Here is a 20,316-nt window from a genome sequence, read left to right on the forward strand (position 1 = left end):
GAGTGTCAGATGTTATCCAAGTAAAATCCAGACCCCTCAGTTTATGTCACACATCACATTCTATTCTCTATTAAGCCAAATCAATCTCCCACAACTTCTTAATGCAAATGCCCTGATCTTGTGACTTTAGTTTCTGGTATGTGGAGCTCCAGGGCTCTGGAGTCTGACAGATCCCAGTTATTAATAGGATTCTGACTCAACCGCTTACCAACAGTACAAGAAGAGCTTTTAGACCCTCAGCTTCTTCCTATTTAAGGGGAGAGAGGATTAATTTGAGATTAGGTCCTGAAATATAGTTGGCACTTAGTAAATATTAGTTCTCAAGCCATGCCCTTGTGTTTCTATTCATTCTGGGACATGGCTCTAGGATATCTTTTTCCTCCCTTCTGTCTCGCGATATTTTACATATTCTTCAGGTCCGCTTCCACCCAGACTTCTTCACAGAGGCTTTTGGGGAACAGGGAGCTTCATCATACACCTTACTCAGCCTCAGTTCAGTTCAGTCCCTCAGTCGTGTCCGACTCTTTGCGACCCCATGAACCACAGCACGCCAGGCCTCCCTATCCATCACCAACTCCCGCAGTCCACCCAAACCCAGTCCATTGAGTCAGTGATGCCATCCAACCATCTCATACTCTTGTCAGCCCCTTCTCCTCCTGTTCTCAATCTTTTCCAGCATCAGGGTCTTTTCCAGTGAGTCAGCTCTTCACATCAGGTGGCCAAAGTATTGGAGTTTCAGCTTCAACATCAGTCCTTCCAATGAACACCCAGGCCTGATCTCCTTTAGGATGGACTGGTTGGATCTCCTTGCAGTCCAAGGGACTCTCAAGAGTCTTCTCCAACACCACAGTTCAAAAGCATCAATTCTTTGGCGCTCAGCTTTCTTTATAGTCCAACTCTCACATCCATACATGACCACTGGAAACCAATAGCCTTGACTAGATGGACCTGTATTTCTCCAATTCTAAGAAGCACTTTGGTCTCATATTTTAACATTTCTGAAACTGGGATGTGTGGTGCTGGTGGTGGTTTAGTCGCTAGGTCATGTTTGACTCTTATGATCCTATGAACTGTAGCCCGCCAGGCTCTTCTGTCCATGAGATTTCCCAGGCAAGAATACTGGAGTGGGTTGCCATTTCCTTCTCCAGGGGATCTTCCAACCCAGGGATCGAACCCAGGCCTCTTGCACTGCAGGTGGATTTTTTTTTACCAACTGCATCACCAGTGACCTCATTTTACTAATGTTAAGAAATAGCCATTGGCCAGAGGGCAGTCCTGATATAGCTGGCATTGCCTTTGCACTTGTGAACATAGTTATAACTATTTGAATTGTCATCATTTCACTGAATTCTATGCAATTTAATACTACATGTGTCAAAACCATATGCTAAGAACTGCAGTTGAAGGCAGGAGAAATTGCCAGATGTGTCAGATTAGATGAAAGAAATTTCAAAGCAACAAGAGGGTAATATAACCAACTCATGGATCACACAGGATTGCAGCGAGGGCCTGGAACTTCAATTTGTCAGAAACTTCTTTCTGGCCATTAATAGAGAGGATATGTAGGTTGTACTGTGCTGTGCTGTACTTAGTCACTCGGTCGTGTCCGACTCTGCAACCCCATGGACTGTAGCCCGCCAGGCTCCTCTGTCCACGGCGATTCTCCAGGCGAGAATATTGGAATGGGTTGCCATGTCCTCCTCCAGGGGATCTTTCCAACTCAGGGATCGAACCCAGGTCTCCCGCATTGCAGGCAGATTCTTTACCATCTGAGCCACCAGGGAAGCCCATGAATACTGGAGTGGGATCTTCCCAACCCAGGAATTGAACCAGGAATAGAACCACCTGTATTGCAGGTGGATTCTGTACCAGCTAAGCTACCAGGGAAGGCCTACATAGGTTGTAATGACATATAATTCAGTTGAACAAGAAAACTATGCTTTTAATCTAATAGGAGTGTGCCAGCATCAAACTTGAAGAATGAATGTCTGGCTAGGAAGCAAATCCCAGAGACACGGTTAGGCCATCCTTTTAGGAAATACTACATGTATATCAATGATACTGTGTGGACAAGCACATGTTGATGCTCTGTGTGAAGAGGGATTTGGGAAAATTAGACTCGTGTACAGAATTAGTAGAAATATTTAATCAATTTATTTTGCTTATATTTTCCTTTTCTAAATATGTACATTACTGAGAAAACTATATCTAAATTTAAAACCATCATAAGTATTAAAAAGATCCTATGTAACAACACAGTGTCGTAATTTAATTCACAGCTCTTTTTTTTTTTTTTGATAGCACATGCTATCAAAAGTATCCTGCTGCTGCTGCTGCTGCTAAGTCGCTTCAGTCGTGTCTGACTCTGTGCGACCCCATAGACGGCAGCCCACCAGGCTCCCCTGTCCCTGGGATTCTCCAGGCAAGAACACTAGATTTGAATAATTATGATAAATTGAATGGACTGTAAAATGGGCCATAGATCTGTGGATTTCAAAGCTTAGTGAAGGAACAAGAGCTTCATGTTTTGTCCTTGTTGTTGTTTTGGTGGGTATTATGTTGTTGCTTAGGAATTAGGTAGGAATATTCTGCAATTTCTTCATAATCATCAGTTATGTTTGTTTGCAGAACCAGCATAATTTGAAGAGAAGCTATTTTCTCACATCACCATTTAAAACTTCTTAATGTAAGTCACAGATTGCATCCCGAATTAGGTAACACTTCATCTGTCATTAACTAAGCACTTTAGAAATTAACTTTATTATATTTTCCCAATATACAAGTAATACATATTAGTATGAAAAATAGCCTATATTAAAAAGTGGGTAGGTATGAGTATATAATCAGCCATATCTTCTAACCAAAATATTTGGTAAATTTCTTTTTTAGAAAAATTTCTTATAAATATTTTGATGCCATTTCTTCTACTTATGAAAACATCTCAAATCAAAGTAACATATATTTAATGTACAGTATTTGGAAAGTATAGCAAAGTATAAATAAGCATGAAAAACATTCATCTCATCACCACCCAGAAATTGCCTCCTACTATTTTTGGTAATAAAATTCAACCTATCCAGGGCAGACAGGAGGACTCTGTGGATGTGCAGTATACGCTTGTTGAATTTGTGAATGCCAAAAAGGAGAGTTTGGAGAACTGCCCATATGTCTTGGTAATCGAATTAATCACACAGATCTTATGGTCTAAAAATCATCTGTCTTCTCAAGTTTGCCTTATTCTTCTCACATTGCTGGAGCTTGTCCAGGACACAGCTAACTTTCTACTACTTGGCAACGGAGCACTCTGCGGTGGTTGGTCACTGTCTTCATTCAGGTCACCCTCTCATTCATTCGTACATTCATTCATTCGACAAATATTCATTAAGTGCCACTCTATGTGCCTGGAATACAGAGGGGGCAATAAAGAAATATGGCCCCTGCCCTCTTGCAGCTTTCAGTCAAAAGACGACAAAGCAGATAATAAACATAAAACTAAATATATGATTAAATGCATTTGCGGTGAGTGTCGATAGATGAGAAAAGGTGGCCGGGAAAGTAAATAAGCCTAGCGATAATCAGATCCAGGAGGGAGGGCCTCTCTGACGGACAGGTCAGAAGGTCAAGGAGAAACAAAAGGGAAGGTTTGAGGCTGTCAGACTTGGTGGGTGTGGCCTAAAATTAGCGGAGGAACGAGTGTAGCGGGTGGGGGAAGACTCGGCTACAGAGGCTAGCGCTTCCTGTTCGTGCGCTCCTACCCAGCTGCCAAGTCCTATAGGGCCTTGGAGAGGATTCTGAATTTTATCCCGTGTATGCTTAGAAACCAATAGCTTTTTTTTTTTTTTGGCAGTTTAAATTATGGTTACTTTTAATAGGTAACATTCGGAATTCAAAGCATACAAGATCCAAAGGTGATTGTATGAAAACACTCCGTCCCTCCGGTTTCCTAGCCACCCAGCTGTGCTCCCCCGAACTGGCTATTAAGTATCTCTCCAGAAATACTCCAGGCACAAGCAAGCCTATCAGTCCGTAAGATATTTTAAGCAGGGGCGTAGGGCGTCGGATTTAAGACCACCCGAATACTGAGAGGCGCCTGGCTTTCCGCGTTCAGAGCTACGCGTTCCGGCTCACGCCCTTCACCCGCCTTACGGTGCTCGGCACTCCGAGCTCCTACCAGGGAGATCCCCCGGGGGCCCAGGCCTTCGCAAATTGCTTTCTGGCTGGCCTCCTACGTTTGTTCCCACGCTGTGCTCCGAGCAACAGCCTTGCGCGCCCGCAGCTCCCACGCCGCCCCCTCCCCGCATCTCGTGGCCCGGAACCCGGGGCTCGGCGCACGGCCCAGGTGCGCTTGAGCGTTTTAACGAGACCAGGGCGGGAAGGCAGCGGCTCCCAGAAGGCGGCGACTGAGGCGGGCCGGGGCGTGGCCAATGCCGTGGGCGGGATCAAGCTTGGGGGCGGAGCCAACGCTGGGTCGGCGGCTGAGCTCTCCCGAGCTCCCGCTGCGAAGATTCGGTCCGGGACCCGGGCCACCCACTGGGCGGGGGTGCTTGTCGGCCCCGGGCTCTACAAAGCCCTGAAGGTAAATCCGCCTGGGAGACGGGCTACTGAAGCTCTAGGGGACCTGCGACGAGGGCTGGCCGCTGGATGGCGGCGGAGGGGAGCGTCGCGCGAAGAGTTTCCCAAGAAAGCTGAACTCGTCCCGTTTCCTGTGCATCAGTTTGCACCGGCGATTTGGTGGCGGTCTGTTTCTGTGCGGGTGGTCTTGGGCCGCGAGAGGGGCGCGGAGGTGATTGGATTAATTCGCCTGGGCACGACCCAGGTTTCTGTACTGGACCCCTCGCCGCGGTGGGCGCAGTTTTTGCCCCAGAAAGGGTGGGTAATTGAACGCAGTTGTGTCCCGCGGCAGCCGGGTGATCCCCGGGCTCAGAGCGCGCGCGTCTGCAAGGCGTGCCTGGTAGTCCGGAGGCCAAGCTCCATGACTTCTTTCCTCTTTAGGCAAGACTAACTAGGTGCTGTCCGCCACCCCCGCCCCCCCCGGGGGCTGACCCCCGAGGCTCCGCTATGAACACCGAGAGCGAAGTGGATTTTTCCAGCAACAGCTTAACCCCTTTGTGGCGGAGGCGTTCAACCCCTCAGCCCCAGCTCCTGGGCCGGAGCAAGCCGAGGCCCCAGTCCTACCAGAGCCCCAGCGGGTTGCTGATCACGGATTTCCCGGTGGAGGACCGAGAGACGCTCCCTGCGGCGCAGAGTCTGGCCGAAGTGCCCGGCGCCTCCGACGGCAGGACGGTCCAGAGGAGCCCCCTGCTTCTCTGCGCCCATCGGAGGGCGGTGACCAATGGGAGGACCGTCTCCCCGGAGTACAGGGCTATCTCTCCTCGGCTCCGACGGCCCAAGTCACCCCAAGTCCCCAGAGTGGCGTCGGGCGGCTCCCCCAAGTCCTCAGCGAACGGCACAGCGACCAAGCCCGCGCCTCAGCCGCTGCACCCCCCGCGGACTCCTCCAGCGTCCTCCCCGTGCAGCCCCGAGGGGGACAAGCCCGGATTCCCCACCAGCCCCCTGCCTTCGCCGGCTGCAAATGGGCTTTCCCCTGATACCTCCTCCCAAGGCGCCGGTTCGCTGTCCGGCAACATTGCTAAGGACCCTGAGCGAGGACCCTCGAGGCTCTCTCCTTCGCCCCCCAAAAGGTCTTTGGAACAAAAACTGCCCCTCCAAAGGCTGCCCTCACCGGAGAACGAACTCCTGGAGAGTCCTTCGGTGGTTTTGAGCACAAACAGCCCCGCCGCCCTCAAAGTGGGAAAACAGCAGATCATTCCGAAGAGCTTGGCCTCGGAAATTAAAATTAGTAAGTCCAACAGTCTGAACGTGGAACCTCACAAGAGACTGCTCAAGGTACGCAGCATGGTGGAGGGCCTTGGGGCTCCCCTGGGCCCAGCAGAGGACGAGGGCGAGGCGGAGCGCGACTTGGACAGCCCGGGGTCTCTGCGGAGAGGCTTGCGGTCCACCTCCTATCGCAGGGCGGTGGTCAGTGGCGTTGATTTTGACAGTCCTGGCACCTCGAAGAAGAAGAACAGGATGTCCCAGCCGGTTCTGAAAGCAGTGATGGAAGACAAGGAGAAGTTTTCCAGCCTGGGAAGGATAAAGGTAAAAGTGGGCAAGAGGGTCGCACGTTAGGCAGTCACTAAGCCGCCAGTGAAGATGTTTGGGGTGGGGAGGAGGGGCACAGAGGGAACCACAGGTTATTGTTGTTTTTTAATTTTATTGTTTGTTGATCAGAGCCCTGCACATCTATCTCTTGGCCATTTTATTGCTGGTAGGCAGAGCCCAGGTTAATGCAGTTTTATGGGAGGAACTGAAACTTATCACTGTATTAATTTTCTAAGTTCGGCAAAATGTGGGGGACAAGTAGGAGAAAAAAAAAACACAGCAAATTACGTATTGGTGGAGTGAGTCTTGAACACTTTTAATACAGGTAGCTGCAAAGGGGGTGGCAGGCAGGCGTGGATCTGCCAGTGTGGTGCTTGTTTAGAAGTGTCAGTTACTGGTTCCTGATTCACCACAGCTGATACAGGAAAACACTGATTTCCTTTCAGCCTGTTGATTATTTTAAGTACTTACATTAGTGATTTAGTTACTGAAATATTTTTCCTTTCCCTGATGATCACGGATACTAAATACCATCCAGGTAAAATGTGAATCTTAAAGGTCAATTGCCAGAATCACAAAGGACATAGTTTGTCATCTTCGTTGTTTCTGGCTTCTTTCACCAGGGGCTTTGGTTGCATCTCATTCCCATTTTGTGCCCACTTAACCCTTGAGTGTATTTAACAAGCTGGTAGCTTGGAACTTCAGGTTGGAGTGAATGGTGTGGCGTTGCTCCCAGATAAAGACCTAGGAGTTGCACTCCTTAAAATACCAAATATGACATAAATAGGGAAGACGAGGGAAGGAGATTTTGGAGTGTGCATGTGCTGCCTTCTCCAGACACAAGACAGAGCTCAGCAATAGGGCAGAAATTCATTTTGGCAGCCACATCTTTTCCTGATTAATCTGAAAGCTGGAACCAGTCTATATAAATGTCACATATGTAATACACAAGCGAGCCTGTTTTATTTTAGATCCTATGGCCTTAAAGAAATTACATAACATTTTATGTGTATTTTTTTTTCCCCCCTCCAAATTTGCAAGTTTAACAGAGTTCAATTTAACAGTGGTGGTGAATCATGAGTGGGCTACCCTGGTGGCTCAGATGATAAAGAATCTCCCTGCAATGCAGGAGACCTGGGTTCAGTCCCTGGGTTGGGAAGAGCCCCTGGAGAAGGGAATGTCCTCAACTCCAGTATTCTTGCCTGGAAAGTTCCATGGACAGAGGAGCCTGGAGGGCTACAGCTCATGGGGTCACAAAGAATAGGACATGACTGGGCGACTAAGCAAACTAATTTCTAAGTAAAGAAATTACATAACATTTTATGTGCTTCCCCTCCCCCCCCCCCCAACTCTGCAAGTATAGCATGGTTCAGTTTAACAGTGATGGTGAATCATCAGTAATAAGCTGAAAGCTATTGGTCATTTGAGGATTCTCAAGCTGTATTGGCAGAGTGTGGGGGATATTGTACATTTTATTTCATCTTTTAAGTGGGTGGTAGTAGTCATATGACTGCTCAAGGGATCATGTGTGCATGCTGTTGGAAATCCAATGAATGTGACCACAAAAAAGTACTTTTTCTTGAAATAGCTGTATTTTCTGTTTGGCTCATTCATACATAGTTTGCTTTGCTTTTCCTCTTTTTGCTTTTCTTGTTTCTTAGAAAAAAATGCTGAAAGGACAAGGAACATTTGATGGGGAAGGTAAGCATTTGATTTTCCAGACTTTTATTGCTGTTTCAATGTGGAATATCAATTATAAGTTGAAATCCAACTGAAGTAACAAAAACACAAGATGAGAAAAATGTACAACTTCTTCTCAAATTATACAGCACAAAGCTCTGCACTAAGCTAAATTTTCATCCAGTAATACCAGCAGTGAATAAAATTAATGGCATTCTTTGTAAGCCGATGACTTTGTCAGACCAGTGTTCTGGGATTTTTAATTCTTCTCTGCTCTGGCTCCATCCCCACCTCCCTCAAAAAATGAAGAAAGAATAAGGATAAGCTCTAGCTCTGCAATTTAAAATTCTGAAGGTTTGGCATGTAGATCTTACGTCCGTATTTCCTTAGGTCGTATTTCCTTTGACTTAATGGTCTTATCCCCATATTTCTACATTTTACTATCATTAATATGGTTTCCTAACCAAGTTTCAATTTGGAGGAAATCTAACTCTCTTCACTAACAGAACCCTACTGCTATGAACTTCGACCCTGTATAGAGTTTTTGTGAAGGATCTCAGAAACAAAAGCAGCTTTCACCAGGTGTTCAGACCCTAATCAGATTAGCGGACTTTGTGTAAATGGATCCAGTGTCAATGGACCTCAAGAGCTTGTAGAGCTGGGGGAGTGTGGTGGAGGTGAGGGTAGTTACTTCCTGTCATTCTTTGAAATGCTAAGGTTTTCCACCCTTTAAAAGAACAGTGAAGAAGGGTATGCCCCTCTCTAAGTAAATCAAAAGTAAAACCACCCAGAGTTTTATCAACTTAGCTGATTACAAAACATTTCCCCATATAATTCTTATAAAAATTAGTTCCCATTTTATCATTTAAATATGACCAGTTTATAAAAATGTATTTATTGTATCCCTCTTAGAAAAATGTTTTCTATGGGGAAGAAACCCAGATATAGTATTTTTGCTGGTTGGGATAAAGGCATCTTGCAGATTTTATAACCGAGGAATCTGGAATCTCCAAGAGGCTTGGTACCTTATCCACTGTCACACAGCCAGGATCAGGACAGACAACTGGTTCTCACGCACTTTGCTTTCTCTTGTACCCTGTTATGACCGTGAAGTGAACAGGCATCTATCTAATATCAATCATGAGAGATGTTTTGCATCTTCTGGAATTTGGCATTAGTTTCGGGACTTTTGCTTCAAATGGTTAAAAATGTTGAGCTTTTTTGAAGTCTGAGGACAGACCTTCATTATAACTAGTGTTATGCTGTTTCCTTTTATGAGGAGCTGTTTCTGTGCACCCTCTCTGCTCTTCTCAAATATGATGACCTAGACATTCTTTTTCACATATATGTACGTGAGGAATGCAGGACTCTTACAGTTGGTGACTAACAAGAATGTGAGTCGGGAAGCTGTGTGGCTGAGTGGTGAGATCCTGTGATATTGGAACCAGAGACCTGAGTTCCTGTCCTGCTGCTGCTACTTATCAGTTGAGTGACGTTAAACACACCTCTCAACTTCACTGAGCCTGTTTTATTCTGCGTAAAATGAAGCTCATAATTGCCTGCATTGTTGTGAGATGAATGAGACATCATGTCAACAATGTCCGAACGTATTTTATGTCATATAATTAAGTACTTTAAAGGGTTCTACAGAGATCTGTACCCTCATAATCTGCTTTCATATGCAGACCAATCAGAGACCAGTAAAGTCTTGTGTGAGCTCTGAGTATTTAGTGATGGTGATGCACACAGAACATGCCATAGTTGATGAGACATTAGGCGGATGTTTTGCTGGCTTCACTAAATAGGGAAAGCGTTTCAAACTCAGTATGTTCCAAAACCAAACTCATAATCTTTCCACTAAAGCCGAATTTCTTCTGGAGTTCCCTTCCGCTTTTCAGCTGTGGGACTTAACAGAGCTAGAAGACATCCTGACCACCACAGCCAGTCTGACCCCTGTTCCCAGTCCAACCCCATCAAGTCTCCATCGCTTTTCACTGACCACTTCAAGAGCATCCTAATTAGTCCCTTATCTAGTCAATGTTTTGCTCTTCCAATCTAAAAATGTCTTTCAGTGGATTTTCACTGCAGTCAGGATAAAATAAAACCTTTACAGTATGAAAGAAACTGGGGCTTTGGGGCTCATGATAAAATCCAGTTCTTAAACTTTGCCTGCAAAACTCTGCCTGGTTTGAACTGTCTGGCTCTTCTCCCTAAACCCGCCTTACACCCTTTGTCTGATAGACACCTATACTCCAGCTCATGACCTCTTTTGTTCTTCTCAGGTCATTTATTTCCTCTTGCTTTTGCAGGTGGTTTTTTTCTGTAGCTCTGTGCTTTCTCAGCTTTCAGATCTTAAGATTTTCCTCATTAACACCTCTCTGACCCCCAGACTAAATCATGTCCTGCTGACAGTCTGTCCTCAGAGCACTTGTGTATAAATCTTTTGGTTTGTACATACGTATTTGTGCCAGATCATTGTGTCCTCAACCTTAAAATGACTTGCTGTCTTAGTTGGAATAAGAAACAAAAGTCCTTTCAATGGCATCAAGGCAAGACCCTACATGGTCAGCCCTCTATTCATCCTAACCCCCATCTCCTATGCTTCCTCCCCTCCCTTAACTTATTCCAGCCACACAGGCCTCCTTGCCCTATCGGTGTGCATATTGTAAGACACACCAAGCAGACTCCTGCCCCAGGCCCTTTGTACTTGCTGCTATCTCTGTTTGCTGATGTCTCTGTAGTTGCCAGCAGACAGATGGTTTCCTTTCTTAACCTCTTTTAGATCTTTGCTTCAATGTCAGCTCTATGAGGCCTTCCTAAACCACCCTGTTTAAAATCTGCGTATCACCCTTCATAACACCCTTTCTCTGTTTGATTTTTCGCCATGTTACTTTTCAGCATCTGCCATATTATAAAAGTTGCTTGTTTGTTTATTGTCATTCTTTCATCACTCTGATGTCAGCTTCTTGAAGAATGAGATTTTTCTCTTTTTTTGTTGTTGTTCTTTGTTGTATCCCCAGCACCTAGCATTTACTGGTGTCTAGTAGACATTTTCTAAGTATCAGTTGAATGAATTCATGAATGACTGACTTTTACTATATTTCTCATTAAATTTTTAGCTCATGAGGGCACAGAAAGTGTCTTTTATTTTCTATTTACTCCCAGCCCTTGGCACATTGTAGATGTACTATAAATGTTTGTTAAATCGAAAAATAAAGGGGTGTAAATTCAATTTAACCTAAAAAACAATGATGTGATAGACATGACCTTCATGAGTGGTGGACAGAGTCATGGAAACTTTGCTTCAGTTGGCATTTGACGTACAGGCCCTGTCCCCTGCAGATGATTGGGGGATAGAACTGTATGAGTGAGAAAATAGATTTTTGATCATGACTCTTCATGAAGAAATCCATTTATCTCTTGTTTATTAAACTGGAGGCCAAACCTCACATAAATATTGGATGTTTCTTTAGAACAAGTAGCCTCATGATGGGGGGGTGGCAGTTAGTGATGTGGAGGGTTTGGTTCTTTTTTTGCAGAAAACGCTGTCCTGTATCAGAACTACAAAGAAAAGGCCCTTGACATCGACTCCGATGAGGAGTCAGAGCCGAAAGAACAGAAATCCGATGAAAAAATTGTGATTCACCACAAGCCTCTGCGGTCCACGTGGAGCCAGCTGTCTGCGGTGAGTGTGTACCTTCTGGTTTTTCTATCTGTGGGCGTGAAGAGACCAAGTTGTGGAAATTATACCTGGTTGTGGTTTTAACTTTTTCTACCAGTGATCCTGTAACCCTCAGGAGAAAGATTCTTCTCTTTAGATTGTGAAATGTTTCTTGAAACTCTGCAGTGAGAAAGTGAACTTTGACAATTCTGATCAGGAAAATTTATCATGTTTTTCTAAAATAAAGTGCTTTAAGACTGATGTACTATGGGCTCTGGAAACTCTTCCTGCTCAGTATATTTTCTTGTTTTTTTATAGAGTGTGTATGTAGTGGTAGCTTAATATATCTGTATTAAGTGATAGCTTAATATCTCTTAATATATCTGAACTGTATCGTAATTATGGCTGTGTATGCATATGTTTGGGGGTTTCCTTGGTGGCTCCGTGGTTAAGGATGCACCTGCCAATGCAGGAGACTTAGGTTCCATCCCTGATCCAGGAAGATCTCCTGGAGAAGGAAATGGCAATCCACTCCAGTATTCTTGCCTGAAAAATCCCCATGGACAGGGGAGCCTGGCAGGTTACAGTCGTTTGGGGTCATAAAGAGTTGGACACGACTTAGCGACGGAATGACAATAATATATATGTATGTAAGATATTTGTATGTATGTATAGTACCTATGTAAAACAGGGAATGTGTTACACTGCTTCCTTGGAAATTTCGTTTGATAGAGACACATTTATATTTTCTTGAAATTGGTTAATGAATGGCATTCTGTCCTGTCTCCACGTGTGCATCTTTTGTGGGCCGGTGTCTGATACTTACTTTTGTATTGACGAGTAAATTCTCCTCTCTGCGTCAAACCTCTTTAGTTTTCAGCCATAATTTCTTTTCCTCCTGGCTTAACAACGTCACAGTGTGATGCTTAGTTTACATGATGTGAATTTGGGTCCAGCATTTGTAGGTGGGAAAGAGTTCCCATAACTGGCTTGGGTGGTGGGAATGTTGCATGAAGAACAAGCCAGTGCACCCCTGTGAGTCCTTTAGCGGAAGCAGACGTGATTCTCTCTGAAGCCGAAATGAGCACAGTTCAGAATCGGGAATCTCATGCACTTAGGGAACCCGTCAGCGTAAGTGAAGAAGCACTTGTAAACTTGACCGTGGAAATGCGTGTATGTTGATTATGGAGATGACATCTGGCTCAGGCTTTTCCTCGCCTCTCTGCACTGTACTGGAGTTCAGAATTCAAGAAACCAAACCCTCCTACCCCCTAATGTTGTGCGAAGCGGAAGTTATGTATTTGCAGCGTCACACCACAGTCTGACATCCTTAGTGTTACACCACAGATTAAAATGCCTATGGGGGTGGGGGCAGGCCAAGGAGTGTTATAAGCGATGCTGGTGAGTGTGGGTGATGGGGAGTGGTGGGAACTGTGGTCCACGGGCCTTGTATAAATTGGACAGCTGTCAGTTAGTCCAAACCAGTTCAGTGTTGCAGTATTTTCTGATATTTAGAAAAGAGAATACAGAAAGTCAGACTTTTGAGTTTGAGCGAACTCCGGGAGATATTGAAGGACAGGGAAGTCTGGTGTGCTGCAGTCCATGGGGTCCCAAAGAATCGGACACAACTCAGTGAGTGAACAACAGCAAAATTCCGTTTGTTTGTTTTCTTTAATATTTGCTTATATGGCTGTGACAGGTCTTAGTTGCGGCACACGATCTTCAATCTCTGTTGCAGCGTGCAGGATCTTTAGTTGTGGCATGTGGGATCTAGTTCTCGGACCAGGGATCAAACTCCGGCTCCTGCATGCGGAGCGTAGAATCTTAGCCATTGGAACACCAGGGAAGTCCCTTCAAGTATCATCCTAATTTAAGTTTTAAAAAATTGTTTCATGAGCCCAACACTATCTCTGGGCCAGTAGTTGCTCAGTCGTGTCCAACTCTTTGCGACCCCATGGACTGTATGTAGCCCACCAGGCTCCTCTCTCCTTGGGATTCTTCAGGCAAGAGTACTGGAGTGAGTTGCCCTGCCCTCTTCCTGGGATCAGACCTGTGTCTCTTATGTCTCCTGCATTGGCAGGCAGATTTTTTACCACTAGTGCCACCTAGGAGACCCCCATACAGGCCAGTTCAGTTCAGTCGCTCAGTCCTGTCTGACTCTTTTCGACCCCATGGACTGCAGCACGCCAGGCTTCCATGTCTATCACCAACTCTCGGAGTTTATGCAAACTCATGTCCATCAAGTTGCTGATGCCATCCAACCATCTCATCCTCTGTCATCCCCTTCTCCTCCTGCCTTCAATCTGTCCCAACATCGGGGTCATCAGGGTCTTTTCCAGTGAGTCAGTTCTTCACATCAGGTGGTCAAAGTGTTGGAGTTTCAGCTTCAGCATCAGTCCTTCCAATGAATATTCAGATTGATTTCCTTTAGGATTGACTGGTTTGATGATCTTGCAGTCCAAGGGACTCTCAAGAGACTTCTCCAACACCATAGTTCAAAAGCATCAATTCTTTGGCGCTCAGCTTTCTTTATAGTCCAGCTCTCACATCCATACATGACCACTGGAAAAACCAAAACTTAGACTAGATGGACCTTTGTTGGCAACGTAACAGGCCAAGTTGACCCTGAATGACTGTCATTCTGTTGTTGGTATAGACCATCTGGTAGGGGATACTTGAGAAGAAAACTGGATTTTTTGAGTTTTCTCTCTAGGGCAGCATCTGTGTTTGTTAGTCAAGGCCTAAATCTTGCTGTTGATCTCTGAATGCTAAACAAAAACATGTACTTCTCTGTCACTTACACACTTCTCCAACCTAGCTTTAGTACCGAAAGCCAGGCTGCCATATTTATGCTTCCTGGAGTTTGACTTTCATTTAGATTTTTTTTTTTTCATTTAGATTAACAAATGCAAATTTAAATACTACTTTGTATCTTTCAAACTTTCAATACTTCAAATACGGGCATGCATTTTATTTGGCAAAGGATCAATGTACTGTTGTGCCTTTTGTTAACAAAAAGATTGATATTAGAAGACTATGTGGTGATAAAATGTTGTAAAGTAGATTCTGACTGCAGAACTGTGTTATCTTGGATTTGCATGTTCCCAGGACTTGTGTGTATTTATTGTGTTGCTTGGCAATTACATTTAACCAAAGCATCATGATTGGACTTTGCCCTTTGCGTCACTTGGGCACCAGCCTGCGTTTTCTTTGGCCCTTCTGTGTCTGTTTCACTTTTAAAAACTTTAAGTTTTTTTTTTTTTTTTAATTATAAAGTATTTCAAGCTCAGGGCTTCCCTGGTGGCTCAGTGTAGAAAATCCACCTGCCAGTGCAGGAAATGTGGGTTTGATTCTTGGTCCGGATAGGTCCCCTGGAGAAGGAAATGGCAACCCACTCTAGTATTCTTGCCTGGGAAATCCCATGGACAGAGGAGCCTGGCAGGCTATAGTCCCTGGGGTTGCAAAGAGTCAGACACAACTTAGCGACTGAACAACAACAACTTCAAGAATTTAGAAAAATTATCTGTAAATAATATTTCATTATATATCTCAGAGACATACCGATTTTTAAAATAAAAAGTAATCAAAATTGCTACAACTAAAAATTCAGAAAAAAATTCTTAATACCATCCAATGCCCAGTCAGTATTCACATTTTCTCAATTTTCATATTTTTTTAAAATCTATTTAAATCAGAATCTGCATAAGGTCATACATTGTGATTACTTATTCATATTTCTTAAGTCATTTCATCTGTAATGTACCCTCTGAAACCATGTAATTCAAATTGGGCCTTGAACCTACAGTCCAGGACTTGACCCTAGCCAAATCCCAGCTCTGGAACTTGAATTCATGGTCTTTTAACTGAGATCATGCCTGGTCTCAGGATTTATTGAAGTTCTCAATGTCTTGTGGCAGAAAGAATTCAGTAAGAGACGGGGTGATAGGTAAGACGTGGATTTATTTAGAGAGAAACACACTCCAGAGACAAGAGTGTGGGCCATCCCGAAAGGCGAGAGGGCAAATGTGCAGATAAACTAACATGTAAGTTTGTGTAATGGATCTCCAGGTACCTGCCACACGGGTACCAGCTTGAACAGACGTTAACATTTTCGTATTCAGGCCTCTAGTTTTTAAGGCAGATCCTGTTCGCCATCCTCCTTTCGGTCCTTTTCTCCTTCCTGCCTCCCCAGGTGTCATTCCTTACTGTCCTGAAGGTGTCTATTCTGTCGTTCCCATGTGGGTTTCCTGTCCACTAAAAAGTGGCAGTCCCCTTCGGCTTCTTTAAAACTGGACACTTTTAACAACAAAAAGCAGCCATTACTTTTTAAAAATTCTAGTAGTTAGTAAATATCCAGGTTGCAGTTAGGACCCTAAAGAAAAGAGGCTTCGTGAATTATGAAAAATGTCAGGATATTTTCCATGAGCAGTCAGCACCTACATTATCTCTGTCTGATATTTTGCCTGATTTCTTCTTGTAAAGGGGCTGCAGTGTTTAGGGCAGGTTTTGGAGCACTTCGACTTTTTGTATTTTTTTGCATCATCTTTCCATGCTTAATTTTAATTTTAATTTTTTCATTCGTAATTTTTAGTAATACCAAATAAGTAAGGTCATCCCTATCCAGTCTTTAACACAAAACTCTTCTCTGAGTGAGGCCTTGATTCCAGAAAGGGAGTAGAATAAAGGGTTTTCTGGCAAGGGGGTTAGATCTCTATTTGGATCTACCTTGATTTTCTACTTGGGAGGGGGTGCTTATGAGCACACCTGTGTTAGCTGCTGTTGATTGTCCTATGCTGTGAAAACCTCTTATCTCTATTGCCAACTCCTGACTGCCTCCTGAGATGATGAAACTTTTCTTATCAGATAAATGTAAGAAACATCCAGTGTGTGGGAGACTTTAAAAAGAGCAGCAATTTGCAGTCACTTCTGCTTGTTTTGTGAGGTGTTGAAACCCCAGTCTTTATGGAATTTGTCTTAGTGCATTTGTTTATGATGTGTCTCCTTCAGTTTCGTTGGACAACCACGCAGGCAAGAGGTGGTTTTCTGTGTAAGGTGTTGCGACAGGTTTAACTGGAGTGTTGTAGTCACCTAGGAATGAGCAAGAGAGGCATTTAATTGGGCCTCAACATAGTGGAGAAAGTTTAGGCTGCTGCAGGCTTCCGTAACTGGATTACAGCGACTTGGTGAATGTGTGTAGCAATGTGGGTTTGTTGACAGGTCCCCCCCACGTAGAAGTGGGGTGTTCTCCGGTGTCAGGAAGGCAACCTGGGCTCCTTAATGTCATCAGATGGTGCCAGACTTATTTTTCCTTTACTTGATTGTCTGAGTGCATCAATCTTTTCTTCAGTGGAAATACAGGATTTCTTCATTCTAGGGAACATAATTTTTTGCTGCTCTTTGAGCTTCCCTGGTGGCTCAGATGGTAAGCATCTGCCTACAATGCAGGAGACCCAGGTTCAATCCCTGGGTCGGGAAGATTTCCTGGAGAAGGAAATGGCAACCCACTGCAGTACTCTTGCCTGGAAAATCCCATGGATGGAGGAACCTGGTAGGCTACAGTCCATGGGGTTGCAAAGAGTTGGACATGACTGAGCAACTTCACTTCACTTCAGGTCTTGGGGAGCACTAATATATGCAAAATAACTTACATGATCGTGGTTTTCAGGTTTTGCTTGGTTTGAAATGAAATTTGAGGTTTCAATTTGAAAAAAAAGTAATTTTTTTTTCATTTATTTTTATTAGTTGGAGGCTAATTACTTACAATATTGTAGTGGTTTTTGTCATACATTGACATGAATCAGCCATGGATTTACATGTGTTCCCCATCCCGATCCCCCCTCCCACCTCCCTCTCTACCCGCTCCCTCTGGGTCTTCCCAGTGCACCAGGCCCGAGCACTTGTCTCATGCATCCAACCTGGGCTGGTGATCTGTTTCACCATAGATAATATACATGTTTCGATGCTGTTCTCTCGAAATATCCCACCCTCGCCTTCTCCCACAGAGTCCAAAAGTTAGAAAAAAAAGTAATTTTCTGTCCTCTGGAGATCTGTGCCCAGAGACAAAGGAATCTGCCATCCACAGGGGATTCACCCAGCAACTCACCTAAACTGGCATTGTGAGGACTAAGACCACAGTGCTTGGATTTCTGGGCTTGTGGGTTTGAAGAAAAATATTGATTGTGTCACTGGTGTGGGATAGAACACTGTGTACCTGTAGCAGTTAGCGCCAGGGGTATAGCAGTTGAGTCCCCCCTGCAAAGAGAGCTTCAGGTTTTTAATAAGTTTTATCCTTTCATAGGATCCCGGGAGGCTTTACAGTATTACAGAAAATAAAAAATAAACCTCGCCTGGAGCCTTTTTGCCGTTGTCATAACTCGACCCTTCCCCCTATCAGGTACTATGTGTTAGATTGAAAAAATGGCAGTTGCAAAACTAGTGTTTGTTAACTTTGGTGACAGTCCCAAAGCCACCCTTGCCAGCCCTCTTTGTTGGCCCTGACCCCCTCTGCCGTGGGGTGTTTGTGTAATTCCCATAGCCTTGACATGCCAGGTACCTTTGACATGGGCGTTCAGGCTCCAGAGGCAAGAACAAGCACAGAGGCGAACACTCTACTTGGGTTCAGTACCGGACGCAGTCACCAGATACGTGCCTCCTATAGTCACCCTCTTACTGGACTTTTCCTCTGGACTTGCTGAGAGGCGACTTATCAGTAATCCTACTCGTTTTGCATATTTTTCCAGCGTGCTCAAATATTTTAAACACTTTATTCTGGAACTGGTTCTCTATGTTTTCTGTGAAGTACGTCTTCGGCTGTCCTAGTGTGGCTAACTGGGCTCATACCTAGAATTAGGACTTGGCTCCTAAGACACGTAGTTTGCTCTGGACGACTTTCTGGAACTGCAGAACGAGAAAGGACAATTTGAAAACTGGCTATTTGATTATAATTTCATGATACTTATAGTATAACACACTTTGGAGTCTTAGCAGTTCCATCTGGTGGGACTTATTCTTTTAGAATTTACACCATGTTTATTGTAAAAGACAGACAGTTTTCTACTGAAAATCACAACTCAGCAGATGTAATAAACCTGAATATCCTTCTGCTTGCAGAAATGCTTAAAGTATTTAGAGGTCATTGAAAATTTCATCGTTTCCCCTTACGTTTTCACACTTGTCTGAATTAATTTTCAGTCGTTCAGTGACTTGCTGCTTAAAATAATCTCTTCAGTCATAGAATTTTCCATTTACATTTTTGCAACACAGCAGCCTCATAAACTTATTTTTTTTTAACTTAAATGGTGATTAATGCCTTTTATCATATCTGTCTTTTATGTTTATAAAAATAGAAAAAAGTTCGCATTTTTCATGTCTGCCTTACTTTCAGTACTCACCGTGTAATCAGTCAGGGCTTTAGGCGTGTACTGGTGCCAGCTTTTAAGTTGGACATCAGGTCTCCTAGGGTGTTTGTGTCTTTATAAACAGAACTGGAGGTCTGTGTGCTTCAGACCTGAGACCCCCAGCAGAGATCCTGGTCCAGCCAAGAGGGCTGGAGCTGGGGTCTGCTTAGCCTGAGGCAAGGACAGAGCTACACTCTTGCCATTTGAGTACAATTAAATTAAGGCATTCCCTTAACATTTTTGAAAGCTGATTTTGACTATATAAGCAATACATAACACATTCTCCATGAAAAAAAAAAAAAACATTTCAGATAAGACCAAAGTCTCTCTTGATCATATCTGCAATCCCAGTCTCTTTCCCTTTCTCTCTAGGCAATACCCTTCTCAATTTGGTAACACTGCTCTCAAAATCCATGTATATACATTTAAGGAGAAAAAATAAAGATTATATGTACTTACATAAACAATATACTGTGCAGATATTGTTGGCTGTTGTTTAGTCACTGAATTGTGTCCGACTCTTTGCGACCCCATGGACTGTGGCCCACCAGGCTTCTCTGTCCAGCAAGAATACTGGAGTTCATTTACTACTCCAGGGGATCTTCCCAACCCAGGGGTCAAACCCATGTCTTTCAAGTCTCCTGCATTGGCAGGTGGGTTCTTTACCACTGAGTCACCAAGGAAGCCTGTGCATATATTAAAACTTGCTTTTTTCCTGAACAATGTGTCTTAATTCATGTCTATACATGATGATTTTCAGTATTTTTTCTAGTCTCTTTGTTAGTCTGTAGGATGGATATGCATTTTGTCATCTTTCTTTTCTTGGGGGGCTGTTATCTGCTTTGAGAATCTGATAAAAGCTGTGAGCCACCGACCTTCTCTTTAGAAAAATGTACACACACGTTTATGTTTGAAGTGTGTGTTTATAATTTTTGGTTTTGTTTTTTTCAGTTCCAGTTTGGGAGTGTTTTTTCTTTTATCTCCAAATACTGGGGACACATCAGTATAGCTTAGTGCATTTCATATTGTTCATATCACTATTAGAAATGGCTTTTTTTCTGAATTATAGTGATAGTGGAACTTGAACTATATAACCCTTTCTAGAAAATATATAGAGATTGAAAAAAAAAATATTCTGGTTGGAGCTAAGTAAGAGCCAATGAGTATACTAATTTATGTGCCAATATTTATGTTATTGATTCTTTGGGGAGAACAATGGGTTGTGAAAATGGATGTGTATGCCTGAGGCCCCAAGGGGAGGTAGGGGGCAGAAGAGACAGGTGCTCCAAGAACGTGGGAGGACATGAGCACAAGGGTATTTTATTTTGGTTGGCATAAGTACAAAAGGAGATGTTTCAACTGCAAACCTTGACCTGGGACCCACACAAAGAGGTCTTATTTCATTTAACAGAAAATTGATGAGAGGTTGATCAAGGA

At 43.9% G+C, this 20,316-nt stretch overlaps 1 protein-coding gene across 1 annotated transcript in view; it reads left to right on the plus strand.

The window, feature by feature from the left end:
* Positions 1-4,459: 4,459 nt before the first annotated feature.
* ARHGEF26 (Rho guanine nucleotide exchange factor 26) overlaps positions 4,460-20,316 on the plus strand; it is a 134,089-nt gene continuing 118,232 nt past the window's right edge. The window contains exons 1-4 of the mRNA XM_043875473.1: positions 4,460-4,576; positions 4,993-6,138; positions 7,803-7,842; positions 11,361-11,506. Of these exons, the coding sequence (XP_043731408.1) occupies positions 5,059-6,138; positions 7,803-7,842; positions 11,361-11,506 (1,266 nt within the window). The 5' untranslated portion in view covers positions 4,460-4,576; positions 4,993-5,058. The remainder of the gene's footprint in view (positions 4,577-4,992; positions 6,139-7,802; positions 7,843-11,360; positions 11,507-20,316) is intronic.

The sequence above is a fragment of the Cervus elaphus genome, chromosome 19 (genome assembly GCF_910594005.1).
Source record: "Cervus elaphus chromosome 19, mCerEla1.1, whole genome shotgun sequence".
Lineage (NCBI taxonomy): Eukaryota > Metazoa > Chordata > Mammalia > Artiodactyla > Cervidae > Cervus > Cervus elaphus.